The following is a 14,063-nucleotide window of genomic DNA, read 5'->3' as shown; positions in this document are numbered from 1 at the left end:
CCGACATGCTGGCAGCCTTGAATGTGAACTTTGACCGCCCCGAGAGTACCCTTCAGCACCGTTGTTTGTTCCCTGGGTCGGTTCAACCCGATGCCGCCACTAAATCAATGCCACCGGCAGTCCGACACCGTAGAGGATTGAGCCTCGATCAGGGACTAGCGAGGAGTCGACAAAAGGTTCTCAGTCCCAGATATGATCGTTTTGAGCCACTCCAATGGCAGGACTTTACCGTGGAGCTCGCTGGGGGAGCAACACATCGTCCCAACACCCCAAGCCAACAAACCGGCTCAGGTGAGGTTCCAAGCCCATCCATTTTGGTGAAGATGCCTTACTGACCCGAAGAAGACTCGCCTCCTTTGACACCGTCATCGTCTCCATACTGGAAGCCGGCACGTGTTCCACGCGCATGCAAGACTGCCCAGTCCTCGCCGGTAAAACAACATGCAGTCGCGCCTCGTAATTTGGTCGCGATGGAACGAGTAAAATCTCTATCTCTACAGGGGATATCGAGTAGCTTCTTATCGCGGGAAACCCTTGCACCGCTTTCCAACACGAATTCCCTTCAGCCACCAGATACTTTCGATCTGCAAAGCCCAAAGTTAAGCGACGATGTTTTCTCAGAGTTTACCTTTAATTCGCCGGATAATTTTGAAACTGCATCGGTATCTTCTCCCATTTCACCCAGTATGCCGTCATTCTTGTCATTATCCAGCATAATCGGTGATAGAAGCAACCCCGCTACGGCCAATAAGGCAGCTAAAGTTCCGATAGCGCCTGCAGCTCCACTAAATTCTGCTTCACAACGGACAACAAGTCGCTCTTCCTCGCCCGCAAAGGCACTGTTATCGCCTCGTGCTCTGTCTATTGCGGATCTCAACCTTGATGCCAGTATAGATGCCTCGATTGAAGAAACCGGCATCACTCTAGAAGATATCGCGGCACATATCGAAGGACCCGATCCGATCGACAACAAGTGGATATGCACGTACGAAGGCTGCAACAAGCGCTTTGGGAGAAAAGAAAACATCAAATCCCACGTCCAAACTCATCTTGGAGATCGCCAATTCAAATGCAATCATTGCAATAAATGCTTTGTTCGTGGTCATGATCTCAAGCGCCATTCCAAAATTCACACCGGGGTCAAACCCTATCCTTGTGAGTGTGGCAATAGCTTTGCGCGACACGACGCTTTGACCCGGCATAAACAGCGGGGAATGTGCAGCGGCGCATTCGCAGGTGCGGTTCGCAAGCCTTTGAGGCGAGGAAGGCCGAAAAAGAGGCCAGATGCCGACGAGAGACGGGAAAAGGCCACAAAGACCCGCGAGTGGGCGAAGAGGGGCCACACACGCACGCTATCCGAATCTTCCTGTGCTTCTTTTATCTCTTCTGCAAGCGAATGCGCCGACTCTGCGAGTGTTCGGGAAGGAAGTCCATCAAAGGACTTACCGTTCATGCCAAACAATACGTTCGGTCTACACCCAGATACGTTTTCATTTACTCCACCCGCGTCGCCTAGCCATAGCACCGGGAATATGCCATCACCTGCTCGAAGTTATCACTCCCTAGCTTTGGATCCGGAACTCAACCCATTGTACCTCTCACCAAGCAAAAGGCCTTTGGACGATATCCCTGAAGAGATTCCCGATATCCCATTGCTCGCTCTTGACTCACCGCTGCCAGTCAAAACTGAAGTAGGCACCGAATCCCCGGCTAGGATTCTTTGGCCAACAACGATAGGGTCGGATGGTATAAACAAGACGGATAATCCAAATTTGGACGATGTGTTTATTAGCCATGCAAGTGAAGCCACGATGCGCCATGACCAACTTCCCGCTCTTGACCCATCAACAACCGATATTTCGGAGCCAAACTCGTCTCAGTACGACGATGAATATTTCCTAAGCCATGGAGACGCGGATGGATCCGATTTACTTAACACTCATTTGTTTCCGGTATCTTTTTCTCCCGAAACCGAAGCCTTTTTTGACCGGTTCACCATCAAAAACGGAGCTTAGGCGTCACGTTCTCCCTTTCTACTCTCCTTGATTTATACTGGTATGTCTTTTAGCTCAGCGTATTTTGATTCTTTCCCTGGAGTCAGTTATCATGATTGTTTGGAGACTTAGCTTGGCTTTCCTTTGTCGTATTTCCGCTTCATCTGGTGGTTAGAGTATGTATCTGTACAACATTATGACCTTCCCTTTGACGAAGATTTGGGTTTTTTGTGTTTGGATGCTTTTGCCGTATGATTTCGATCTATTTCCTTCGATGCCACGACCTCCCTTTTTTTTTTTTTTTTTTGGTGCAGATAGTTTCTTGTGCTTCACTTTGATACCATCGACTTCCTGGCCTTGCGATCGGCTTTTGGTTTTTGATCTTGGATGGCGTTTCACTGTACGGAGTAACTAGCCAATAATAACTAGTTAGATGCCAAGCTGCGCTGGGCTGCAGTATAGAAATCTGCGCGCTTAATTCAACGTTCATTGTTCCTGTCCAAAATATGCGACGCATCGACGTCAAGATGACCTTCAAGGGTCTTTCAGGAAAGCTACGGCTCCGTACCATGGTTATATCTGCTCGGGGAAAGGGCCTCTGAACTTTTCAGATGGCGACAATTTCGTCCATCCGACCTTCAATCCCACAACGGGAGGGTTTCTCGGGGTTCTCGTTGTGTTAGGACGCCCATATCCAACCCTAAGATGAGAGCCTGCGCCGCAGTTCTTTTTTTGTTACCTTGAAAAATGGAATAATAGGCACTCTCCGTGCTTTTGACTGTGGTGTTCTATCGATTCAACAGAAAGAGATGGTGACTTCATCGTTACCACAACTTGATATGATTTCAACCTGAAGTTAAAAAAGAGCAACATGAGTGCTGGCTTGTGGCTTTGGATATGACAATATCCTATTCTTCCTTTAAAAGTCCTCAGCATGTAAAGCTGGCAGGCCCTTTTGTGCTCCTTTCCGATTCCCCATATTACCCCGTGATCCGTTAGGTGTTCAGGTATCTGTCGACGCGTGTCGCTAAGATATTACCTAAAGCCCTTTCTTATCCTTTCCCGTGAAATTCACCAAGATGGATGGAGTTCTAGAGTTATCCAAGCAGGCGACGCATGCTTATGCTGTATCAGTTCTATGCTCTGTTTTAATTTCTCTCTTTTTAGTTGCTGCCTTCATCTCTTTCACTTGGCCCTGGCGCGTGGCGTTGCGGGAAGTGGCCACTCTCGCATCTATGGTATGCATTTACAGTCTTCCGCTGAAATCTGGTTTGACACCCACTGATGATTGTTGGAGCAGTTGTTGGGCCTGGTATCTACCATAACATTATCTGAGGGTAAGTAAATACCCTCACCATATACTTTAGTTGAGGGTAGTTGAGCAAGGCAATGCTCACAGATTTTTGGATTAGCGATCCGCGAGCAGTTTTCTAAGGACCCCTTCGATGCTGCAGATTCCTCTAGAGTAAGCCTGTTATCTGAGTCTCATTACACATTGTGGATTCACTAAGTTGTGATATGAAAATTCTTAGGTTGCTGAGACTTATGTGGTGGCATATTCTACTTTCCATTTATCACTCTTACTTGCCAGAACGTTTCTATATGCAGAATTCTGGAACCTGTACAGATCAAGTCGATTCCGCAACATTATCTTCTGCTGCCTTCTGTTACTTCTCTATGACTTCAGCCTGCTCCTACCCACACTCGTGTCATGCTATGGGGAAACCATGGGTGAGCAGTGCACATATATTACTCCTGCCGCACCTTTTCCCAACCTATCCTGGTGGAGGCTTGTTGTTAGCAGCAGCCTTGTTTGTGACATAGTCTTCTTTCTCCTCCCGATTCGGTGGATGTTTTGTTTGGCGTCTAAAAGAGAAAGACAGGTTTGGATTGCGTTAGGGCCAGTGTTAGGTGCCTTGTAAGTGAAGCATTGCTTGCCTCGGTTATATCTAATGAATGCAACAGCGCTTTATCACCACCCGCCATGCGTTACGCGTACATGCATGACGCAGATGGTAAAGAAAGCCCAGTTGGTAAGTACTATGAAGATTCCCTATTGCCAAAAGACCCTCTGTCCTTTATTCAAAAAGAGTTCTGAATCATTTCCCCACAGCTAACATTACTCAAAAAAAGCGCAAATCTTGTCATACTGGCTTCTCAGTGCCATCCAGTGCCTCGCTATAGCACTGATTATGTCGATACCCGCAATTCGTTTCTACGGGGTTAAATGCCAGGCCTTGGCCGCACAATTTAACGCCAGCCACACCCCGCTGCCAGTACGTTTGCCTCGCTTGGACGTACGCTTGCGTCGGTTTAGATCCAAACATCGTTCTTCAAACGAACCCCTTATCAGACATTCGACACGCTCTTGCGATGGACACCAGCTTGCAGAGCTTGATGAGATACATGTTCCATCGCCTTCTGCGAGCAGTCTGAGACGATGCAGCGCGGATGATCAGCCCTCAGATGATGATATTTTCCTTGCGGTTGGGTGTCAAATGGTGCGCGCTTCTAGAGGCAGTCAAGTTCAGGGAGACACAATTGAGCCCCCGCCAAGAGCGGCTCGCCTGTGATTTTATTGGGACGGATATTCGAACTAAGATGACGTTTTGAAGAAATTTTTAGTTCTTGTAGGTATCGTTCGCCATATTTCCATTTTTTAAGGCGACGAAAATAAAAAGGACATATGAAATTTGACTACTTGCCTATGTTATGTAGTTATGAAATGCAGCGCTTACAGCTACCCAAGGTTATGTCTTGTAGGTTAAAAAGCAATACAATCAGATTCGACTCCAGTATGACGTTCCCAGACTTATATCATATATAGATCAGTCATGACCCATCAACATAAACCCCAGAAAAAGCACCACATCTATACTCAGTTGAGGGAAGGGGTATTTTCGCTAAAATTACAGGCCAGCGCCGAAAAACGCAGTGCGTGAGCAGAATATGTGTAGCGAGTATGTACTATGTAGAGATGACCGATTCCGAGGCAGAAGCTTTTTTCTCCTCGGCTTCCTCCTGCTTCTTTTCTTTCCATAGCCTTAAGACTTCAAAGCCCACCTCAACGGCAATCAATAGAATTATGGTCCATTCGAGTCGTAAGCCGTGCGTTTCACTCAGTCTTTCACGAAGGACACTAGCAATTTCTTGGGCATAGTCCATCTTTTCGTTTAGAATCTTAATACGTATTCCAACGTCAAGGGCCCTTCCAACTTGATCATAATTGCCCTCAAGGCCAAGTTCATGCTTGCTGTCCCAGAACAGGTCGGGAAGAGAATCTGTTAGCTCCGAGTAGAGGTTCAACTGCGCTCGTAAGCTAAGAAGCTGGCCTGTCTTGCGCAGGATAAATCCTCGTGAGTACGGCAGTCGCGTTCCTTTGGAAAGGAGGGTAGGGATATTTCGTGTCGAGTCAAAATAGTTGGACAACAGGCTCTCCAGGACAGCCAGCTTTGTGCTTCTAGCCAACCCTGAGGAGAACGCGATCTTGGTAAAGACCGTATCTACCGACTGCCTCTCTGAACGGTTGTATTCGTGGCGATTATTTTCCAGGGTGGGCTTTGTTCCCAAGATGATCTTATCGCCTTTCATCGTACTGCTATCACGCTGGGGATCTTCTGAATATTCTAAATGCTCCGTTTCCATATCGGCGATATGCGGATTCTCAGCTGCGGGTAATAGGACCGTGCTCGCAAGGTATGACGTGAATCCTTCCGGTAGAGACCATGATACAACTGTGCCTGACGGGAAGATGAAAACGTCTCCAACCTGATCCGCCGGTAAATCCGATGCGGCCAAGCTTGTGGTTCTTCGTATCGAGTCAAGAGGGACTTGTACGTGGATTACTTGAGGATAAAGGCCGGTTTCGAATGGATCCGGTTCATAGCCCTTTGCTAACAGAATTTTCATCACCTTTCCGATGTCGAACTGTTCGGCAACAGCGTAGGCTGTAACCATCTGTTCCAAGTAATACAACAATAAGCGCCCATAACGAAACTCCCCAAGTATAGCAGAACTAACATACCTTGGTCTGAGCAAGCGGCTCTTCGCTCGGGTGAGGTTTTCTTCTGCCATCTTTTGAAAGCTGTGCTTCCACGGCGGCCCGGCGCAGAGATGTTTTCGCTGCTGGAGATCTGGACGATCGTTTTGCCTTCGATAAGTCTACCGAGGCATTCTCGCCGACGGGAGGTTCGGGAATTGACTTTGATGAATAGAAGCCAGTTTGCTGGGGGGAGCGGCGAAGGGAAAGCAATCGGATGCCGAAGACGGGTGCAGACCGTCTTGGAGCTCCGCAACGCACAGAGGGCCCTAACAATCTGGATACGGTTCGAGGCGCAAACATCACTTGGAGAGGATTAAGGACAAGACTGACGGGGACGGAGAGTTAGGACCATTGCTGGCTGCAGGAGCAGCGAAGGCATTCCTCCTTCCTTGAAGCTGGCAGACAGGGCGTCGAATTCCTCAGAGAAGCCGCCGGACAGGTGCAGCTCCGGAGAGAAGGGAAGACGGGGAGAGATTTTGCGGCGGGTGTTTTATTCTCTGCTGATTCTTCCTGTTCCTCCCGGGTTGTTCAGTAGGTTCACGAGCAGGCAATCCGGATTTACTATCCTCCGTGAAGGCGCTAACAGAGGGCAATGAGCTCATCACCAACCCAACCATAAACAACAGCTCAGAATGCTCACTCTCTCCTCTGTGGTTATCGCGCAATTCCTACCTTAGATTGCTATGAAGCTTCCCAAACGATAGACTTACTGTCATGTAAGCTCCAATTCCCTTAGCCTCCTTGCTGGTTCAAAAAAGGCGGTTTGAAATGGCGGATGACGCGATCCTACCCGAAGCTGGGGACTCAAAGTCAGCTTCTAGTCCCAGTTCGTCCGCCAGGGAAAGACAAGCGGAGCAAGATAACAACCATCGGAGCGAAGAAGAATATGATGACGATGACGACGAAGAGGAGGAGGAGGAGGAGGATGAGGAGGAGTCAGACGGCGAGGATGAAGATGAAGAGCCACGACTTAAATATGTCTCCTTCACCAAAAGCATAAGCCCAGTGTACCGCAATGGCGATGCGACAAGCAGCTTTCTCGTTGGTGGGGATAAAATGGTATGTCCTGTCTTGGATGCGAAACAGATGCGTGAATTTGGCTGATCATCTCTAGATTGTTGGCACTCATAATGGGAATATTGTATGCACAAGAAGCTCACCACATGTGCATTTTCTTTTTTTTTTTTCTTTTTCAACTAACAAGCTCTGTAGCTTGTCTTCGACGCTTCGACCTTCCAGCGCTTTCGAGTGTATCATGCCCATTCAGCCAGCGTGACCTCCGTATCGATGTCTCCTTTCCCACCACCTCTGTCTTCCAACACGAGTGGAAAGAACGCATCCCTGGCGGATTCATCAAGCCGCGCATCGGTGGACCTGTCGAAGTCTCCTGGACAATCGCGACAAACGACAGTACCCCATTCTCCTTCAAACGCGATATACATAGCCACATCTTCCATCGATGGGAATGTATGTGTCTCGTCGCTGTTAGACCCCAAAGATGTACTCCTTCGGAACTTTGGTCGCCCTGTCCAAGCCGTCGCCCTGTCCCCGGATTATAAAAGCGACAAAACTTATTTATCCGGAGGACTTGCTGGCGATTTAGTCCTTACGGTCGGTGGACGTGTTGGAACAAGTTCAAATTCAACCACGATGGCCGGTGCTACTGCGAGCCCGTCCGGTTGGTTCGGAGCGTTAGGCTTCGGTGGGAATAATGGTAAGGACACTGTCCTGCACTCTGGCGAAGGGAGTATAAGCGCCATCAAGTGGTCATTGTCGGGGAAGTATATCGTCTGGGTTAATGAGGAAGGGATCAAAATTATGCGGTCTCACCTACACTTGGATAACGCCGACTCGGACTTCGCGTGGAAACGGATGAACCATGTTGACCGTCCTCGCGGCCCACAGTGGGACGAAATGGCGGGTGTATGGAAGCCCAGAGCTGAATGGATAGATGAAGATACCTGCCCGGGTGGGCCAGGTACAAGTGAGGCGCATATTGGGCAGCTAAAGCTTGACCATCGAGAAAGATTGGTGGTGGGCTGGGGAGGAACCATCTGGGTGATCAACGTTTTCCCCCCAGGGCGCGATAAAGATCCCCGAAAGAATGTAATCGGTTCCGCAGAGGTTGTCGCAATGTGAGTTTTATATATATATTAAATGCGTCTGTCGATGCGCAGCTAATCATTTCATAGATTACGCACAGACTGCATTGTGTCCGGAGTTTCGCTTTATAACCCCAATGTGCTGCTTGTCCTATCATATGTTGCATCCGAAGACGATGGCAAGTCAAAACGGAAGCAGGTTGGGCCAACTCGTGGCGTTAGACATCGACAAAACGGCCTCGAGCCAGAGATAAGGCTCATTGACATCGAGACCAAAGAGGAACTTAGCGTCGACACGCTTACCATGCGCCGCTACGAGAGTCTTTCGGCGTCCGATTATCACCTTGGGGCTCTGCCACCAGCCAAAATCCTCGATACCCCCATACGCCGAGGAACGTTTGAAACAATCGGAACGGGTATACTGGATGCTACCCTGTATCCGACTCGCCTTTTTAGTTCCGCAAGTAGCGTTCGGAGCGCGACAAGTAGTGGGGATAGAAGATCGAGCCTGAAGCCGTCAAGCTTGGCCGATGCTCCGGTTGCCGATCACGATAGTAAAGAACTTGCGATCCTGGCTAGCGAAGGAATCAAAGTTTTCATTCACAGCCCATATGACTGTGTGGTTGCCGTGAAAAGAGATGTTAAAGACCGTCTTTCCTGGTTGAAGGATCATGAGAAATATGAAGAAGCCTGGGAACTTCTTCAGCAACATCCAGAAGCCGTAGCTCAAGATATTGACGAAGGTGAAAGCCCCTTGAGCACTCCGAAACAACGTCGAGGGAGCGTTATTGGGCTATTTTCAGAGCCAGTCGACCGAGCAGACAACATAAAGCTGGAGAAAGAGAGACAAAATGTTGGTGAGTCGTGGCTGGAGCAGCTTATTAGCAACAACAACTGGGAGAAAGCTGGCGACGTGTGTGGTAAGGTGCTCACCACAACGCCAAAATGGGAGCACTGGATCTGGATATTCGCGAAAAACAACAAGTTTGACGAGATTATATCTCATGTTCCCCTCGATATTCACCCTCCATTGCCTGGCCTAGTTTACGAAGTGATCCTTGGGCATTACGTCTCACGAAATCATATGAAATTCAAGGAGTTGCTTGACCTCTGGCCGCCCAATCTTTTTGACATTGATAGCGTCATAGCTGCCATCAATGAACAGATAAAGTCTTCAATTGCAGCGGAAGAAGCAGATCAGAGCCGCCTTTTAACAGAATGCCTTGCAAAGTTGTTCTTGGCCGGAGGACACTATCGTGAAGCATTACGATGCTATATTCGACTTCAGGACGCAGAAACTGCCATGTCTCTTATACGAGAGCACCATTTGCTTGATGCAGTCGCAGACGATGTGCCGGGTCTTATTCTCATTCGAGTGTCAAAGGATCAAATTAAAAGTGCATCCATTTCCGAGCTCGAAGCAGCCACATCTGAACCTATCAAACTCCTCGTACGCGAGGCGGTTAATGGAATTGTACATCCAGCCACCGTTATCTCCCAGCTCCAAGCGGCAGATTTGCATCTTTTCCTGTACTTTTATGTTCGCGCCCTTTGGAAAGGGGATTTTCTCTCAACGACCACCGATAAGGGGACAACCCCAATACGAGGGCATCATCGAACAAGCGCTGCGGATAAGCTTGTCGCTGATGAAGGGAGGCTATTGATCGATGCCTTTGCGGATACGGTGGTCGAGCTATTCGCAGACTATGATCGGCCCTTACTTATGGACTTTTTGCAGTCCAACACGTCATATTCGTACAATGCAGCGTGCGCAACTTGTGAGCTTCGTCACTTCACCCCGGAACTTATCTACCTCTTCTCCAAAACCGGCCAGACCAAACGAGCCCTTCACTTGATTCTATCAGACCTAAGAGACGTCTCGCATGCTATATCCTTTGCCAAATCCCAAGATGACCCCGATCTCTGGGAAGACCTTCTTTCGTATTCCATGGATAAACCAGAATATATTCGATGTTTGCTTGTTGAAGCAGGAACAGCAATCGATCCGATCACGTTGGTGAAGCGAATCCCGAGTGGATTGGAGATCCAAGGATTGAGAGAGGGTCTGACAAGGATGATTCGCGAACATGATATCCAAGCTAGCATCAGTCAAGGCGTTGCCAAAGTCCTTGCGGGTGAAGTTTCGATGCGAATGGACACCCTTCGGAAGGGACAACGGCGAGGCATCAAATTTGACATCGTACCCAACGAAGAAGCCAAACCTACGAGTGCAGGGTCGCAACATAATGAGCCAAAAGAAGAACTAGATGCAAAAGGAAACGTGGAATCATCGGAGAAGAAACAAACCTTTGAGCCAGGCCGCTGCGCTGGCTGTCATTCCAAATTCATAGAACAAGGTAAGATTTATCTATCCCAAATATACTCCGTCACAGCAGTTGGATGCTCATATTTCAGCAGAAAAAGAGCCGCTGGTCGGCTTCGCTTGTGGACATGTCTATCATCTGTCTCATCTCCACCTGACTCCATGGAGCCATTCATCTGGCGAAGGACATTCGCAGTTGGAACCCTCACAATCAACGCTGTACGAAGACTCGTCACCTCTTTTGTCGCGTACTGTTGGTCTCAAAGTCACAAATGCTAGACTATTACGTGAGAAAATCGGCGATGGATGTCAGATCTGTGCGTCGAAAAGAGTGACCCAAGGCCAGTAAGAGTAATAGACGATATCCATCTGCACCTGGTCCCAGCGGCTTCTTGAGAGACACGAAATGAACTCGATTAAGCGCTGCGCGTATATTTGCCCTTGTTGTGGTTGTATCCCAGGCAGTTCACCTTGCTGAAAAGGATAAAGTATGTAAAGACAGTTCTGCGGGGTCGAGACTTTTGGAACGTGTCTAATTTATTTTCCTTGCAACCAAAGATGACGGGCACCATAAACACTGACGAACTTTGAGATTGTTGATGATGCTGTCGACATCCCGGTCTGATGTATTCTATGTTTGACAATTGGCGTGCCCATGGATATCTCGCGCGTCTTCCAAGGATCTAAGTATAACGTCTAGCTCTTTCGACATCAATTCATAATGATGATACGAAAAGAAAACACAGCCGCGTGGAGGGCGGGAGGGCGGCTGTGGTGGGGACAGGCAGGGGTAGTCGCCTTGTCGACAATTTCCAATTGTGCTGTCATGGGAACTACAGCCTACAAGCAAACACAGGCAAGATTGGGAAGACAATCGTATCAAATGATACTATCGACAGGAGCAATTACAATAATTGTTCAATTCTTCTCTTCGTTACATTACAACTTGCTAGACAATTTCATCAAGTTCAACCGAGCATCCAAGTTCCTTCGACACTTGTCGCTAATACATATCAAGCTCTTATTAGCAAGACAAACCACCGAGAGATGACTCAATCCGAAACGAAGATCCATTAGAAAATATTAAGAATTGCAACAATCAAAGCGCCGAAGACACCGCCGGTAACGCCAGTCACATGGGTCGCGTCGTTGCTTGGGGCCGGAGCAGTGGTGGAGGCCGGAACAGTTGAGGTACTTTCTGTTTCCTCGGTCTCAGTGGACGAAGACACCTTGACTTCGGTGCTGCTCGAAGTGACATAGGGAGTGGTGCTTTCGCTGATGGTCGGGACGCTGGTGACAACCGAGCTGAAGACGCTGCTGGTTTCAATGATCGGAGAGGAAACAGGAATGGAGGTAGCAGTGGTGCTAATGACTGGGCTTGTGACGCTTGCGGGGCTGCAGTCAGTGACGGTGACGGTAACGACTATCGGGTCTGTCGTCGAGTTAGCAAACTGGCTGTTGTCAGTGTTTGCAAAAGACTTACCATCAGTAGCAGCAAGGTCGCCGTTGTCGCGAACGTTGACCTTGTTGGCATCGATGTCTGATACGGAGTCAGTGACAATGTCGAGCACAGCGGATGCAAGGGAGGGTTGTGGTTGGTTTTTACCGGCGTTGATGTTGACTGTAAGAGTGGTGAAGGCCAAAATGGCCGCTGCGATCTTTGTGTTCATTATGTTGGGATTCGGTTTTGAGTATGTTTGAAAATTTGAAAAGGTAGCTAATTATTGGTTTTGGATAAATAGCTGTTGAAAAATAAAGAAGAAGAAAAGAAGAAGCTTTCCCGGAGAGAAAAGAGTAATTTATACTGCTGGGGGCCCCCACGCTATCGCCAAGCGAGAGACGTGATCTAGAGCCTGTTGCTGATTTGGTGAGCTCTGATTCGATCCTCCGGCTTCGAAACAGGAGCAGGTGACTTTGTCCTGATCTCGCAGAACGGTCCACCCGTCATGTCGGAAGTGTACCAGGCTCCGGAGGTCGTTTGATATCGTATTTAAAGCTATTTCCGTCTTCAAGAGCAATTAAGGAGTCTCAAGCGTGTCTAATATACGTAGTAGTCCTTACATTCACGGCCCACGGTTTGATACCGCCATCGTCGACGTACCCCTTTGGCCGTCCCAGGGGAACTATGGTGACTGAACTGAAACATATATGAGCCCATAAACGCTTGAACGACGTTCCTATTTTACGGCGGAAGTGGCGCTGACACTTTCGAGCAGCTTCCTCCCTGGCACTCTGCGAAAACAAGCCCGTCTTGCTCCATTCCACTTCGAACAGCCGGTGGAAGGGCCTCACGATACCTTTCGTTTTTGGATCCCGCAACTTCTCCCTTTTATGAAGAACAATTGCAGTTCCTACCTTTCCCCCCCGAGTCCTCCGTCTCCCTGTCCTGCTACCCGTTGATATTGAAATAAACTTACGCTAAGGCGGGAGCTTAAATTTAGCGCATACGCTAAATGTGCTTAATTTCTCACAACAATCCATGTGGCAGCTCCTCTTCAACACTGTCCTACGTCACTACAGAGGCTCCTCCCGTTCACGCTAAGCCCCTTCAGGCTCTTAATAACAATGTGAATCTGGTATTGGTCCCCCTTTGGCTGGGGGAAAGGTGACTTTGTGCAGGGCTGTGATGGGGGAGTGATGGGAGTAAGCCCAGGGTCGGAACGGAACATCCTATCTCCTCACGCTAAGAAATTTCTTAGTTTTTCTCAGGGAGGCGATTCTTTTCCTTTCAGGTTTATTTCTTCCTTCATTTTTTGTATGTAGCTGTCAGATAATGCAACGCTTAGCTCGCCGGCGCCATTTCCGATGGTGATTTTGGATAAGATCAGATACGCAATGTCTATATTCTTGTTTATATCTACATCATAGTCTCATCATCTGCCTGGAACGATTAAACAAGGCCATGGCCGTATATATATATATATATATATATCGATGCCGTTGCTATGCTGCCGTCTTCCTCGACGGCAAAATATCCAATTGCCACCTTCCAGGTCAAACTTACAACCATTAATCCGTCGCTATCTCGCCCTCTACTTTCTTTCTCTGATCTTCCGCTCCCGCAGATCTAAATTTCTCGGAGAAACAGCCAAGCCTCTGATCCCCATGGCATCCAGGATGGACCTGCCAGAAAATGATCTGATCCTAATGGGCCAGCGGGAAGATCAGAAAGTTTCTAATTCGCTATGGGTTGCGAGATATTACCCAACGGCCAGCTACAGGAGAATAATTACATACGGTACGATACCGGTTACTTCAAGTTGCATACGTGGCAGCTGATGTCACGGGAATATTTTTTTTTCCCGCAAAGAGAACTCGGCCCCCGATAGGTAGCGGGCCAGAAGCGAGAGAAATGTCGATACCGGCCAGGTAGTGGTTGGCTGTAGCATTAAGCCCCGGTGCTGGAGGGGTACGAAGTGGGATTTACTACTGATCAGAGCAGATCGCCTTTCGAGGATATCATGTATCTAGCTTGCTCCACGACAAGGGGGGCAATATTTAGTTTTACCCCGATATATCACTCTGGTATATAAAGTGGAGCTTATTCTACATACTTTGATTGACATATTTCCTCACTTTTTATTTTAGTAAGACGCCTATTA

At 48.3% G+C, this 14,063-nt stretch overlaps 5 protein-coding genes across 5 annotated transcripts; 3 read left to right on the top strand and 2 right to left on the bottom strand.

Moving 5' to 3' along the window:
* Positions 1–5: 5 nt before the first annotated feature.
* CIMG_03820 (regulatory protein SWI5) lies at positions 6–2,015 on the top strand (the record flags this gene model as incomplete). The annotated part of the gene is made up of 2 exons (XM_001244378.2): positions 6–291; positions 346–2,015. The coding sequence occupies 2 exons, from the start codon at positions 6–8 to the stop codon at positions 2,013–2,015; spliced, it is 1,956 nt and encodes a 651-aa protein (XP_001244379.2).
* Positions 2,016–3,073: 1,058 nt separating this feature from the next.
* Positions 3,074–4,567, top strand: CIMG_03819 (uncharacterized protein; the record flags this gene model as incomplete). The annotated part of the gene is made up of 8 exons (XM_001244377.2): positions 3,074–3,232; positions 3,295–3,331; positions 3,407–3,459; positions 3,527–3,725; positions 3,894–3,912; positions 3,960–4,027; positions 4,128–4,270; positions 4,379–4,567. 8 exons carry the CDS (start codon positions 3,074–3,076, stop codon positions 4,565–4,567), a joined length of 867 nt encoding a protein of 288 aa, XP_001244378.2.
* Positions 4,568–4,744: 177 nt separating this feature from the next.
* Positions 4,745–6,509, bottom strand: CIMG_03818 (YagE family protein). The gene is made up of 2 exons (XM_001244376.2): positions 6,019–6,509; positions 4,745–5,951 (listed from the first exon to the last, which is right to left on the bottom strand). The coding sequence occupies exons 1-2, from the start codon at positions 6,334–6,336 to the stop codon at positions 4,962–4,964; spliced, it is 1,308 nt and encodes a 435-aa protein (XP_001244377.1). The 5' UTR covers positions 6,337–6,509; the 3' UTR covers positions 4,745–4,961.
* A 152-nt stretch (positions 6,510–6,661) lies between these two features.
* Positions 6,662–11,404, top strand: CIMG_03817 (vacuolar assembly protein). Its single transcript, XM_001244375.2, has 5 exons — positions 6,662–7,095; positions 7,151–7,177; positions 7,249–8,171; positions 8,229–10,495; positions 10,557–11,404. The coding sequence occupies exons 1-5, from the start codon at positions 6,805–6,807 to the stop codon at positions 10,808–10,810; spliced, it is 3,762 nt and encodes a 1,253-aa protein (XP_001244376.1). The 5' UTR covers positions 6,662–6,804; the 3' UTR covers positions 10,811–11,404.
* CIMG_03816 (uncharacterized protein) lies at positions 11,219–12,230 on the bottom strand. Its single transcript, XM_001244374.2, has one exon. The coding sequence runs from the start codon at positions 12,129–12,131 to the stop codon at positions 11,535–11,537; it is 597 nt and encodes a 198-aa protein (XP_001244375.2). The 5' UTR covers positions 12,132–12,230; the 3' UTR covers positions 11,219–11,534.
* Positions 12,231–14,063: the final 1,833 nt, after the last annotated feature.

The sequence above is a fragment of the Coccidioides immitis genome, assembly GCF_000149335.2.
Source record: "Coccidioides immitis RS genomic scaffold supercont3.6, whole genome shotgun sequence".
Taxonomy (NCBI): Eukaryota; Fungi; Ascomycota; class Eurotiomycetes; order Onygenales; family Onygenaceae; genus Coccidioides; species Coccidioides immitis.
This window is presented reverse-complemented; position numbering and strand designations above follow the sequence as displayed.

Coding starts and splice junctions, on each gene's coding strand:
- CIMG_03816 (XM_001244374.2), bottom strand. CDS start 12,131: ATGAACACAAAGATCGCAGCGGCCATTTTGGCCTTCACCACTCTTACA.
- CIMG_03817 (XM_001244375.2), top strand. CDS start 6,805: ATGGCGGATGACGCGATCCTACCCGAAGCTGGGGACTCAAAGTCAGCT. Junction 8,172..8,228: donor TCCGCAGAGGTTGTCGCAAT/GTGAGTTTTATA, acceptor ATCATTTCATAG/ATTACGCACAGACTGCATTG. Junction 10,496..10,556: donor TTCCAAATTCATAGAACAAG/GTAAGATTTATC, acceptor ATATTTCAGCAG/AAAAAGAGCCGCTGGTCGGC.
- CIMG_03818 (XM_001244376.2), bottom strand. CDS start 6,336: ATGTTTGCGCCTCGAACCGTATCCAGATTGTTAGGGCCCTCTGTGCGT. Junction 5,952..6,018: donor AGCCGCTTGCTCAGACCAAG/GTATGTTAGTTC, acceptor TACTTGGAACAG/ATGGTTACAGCCTACGCTGT.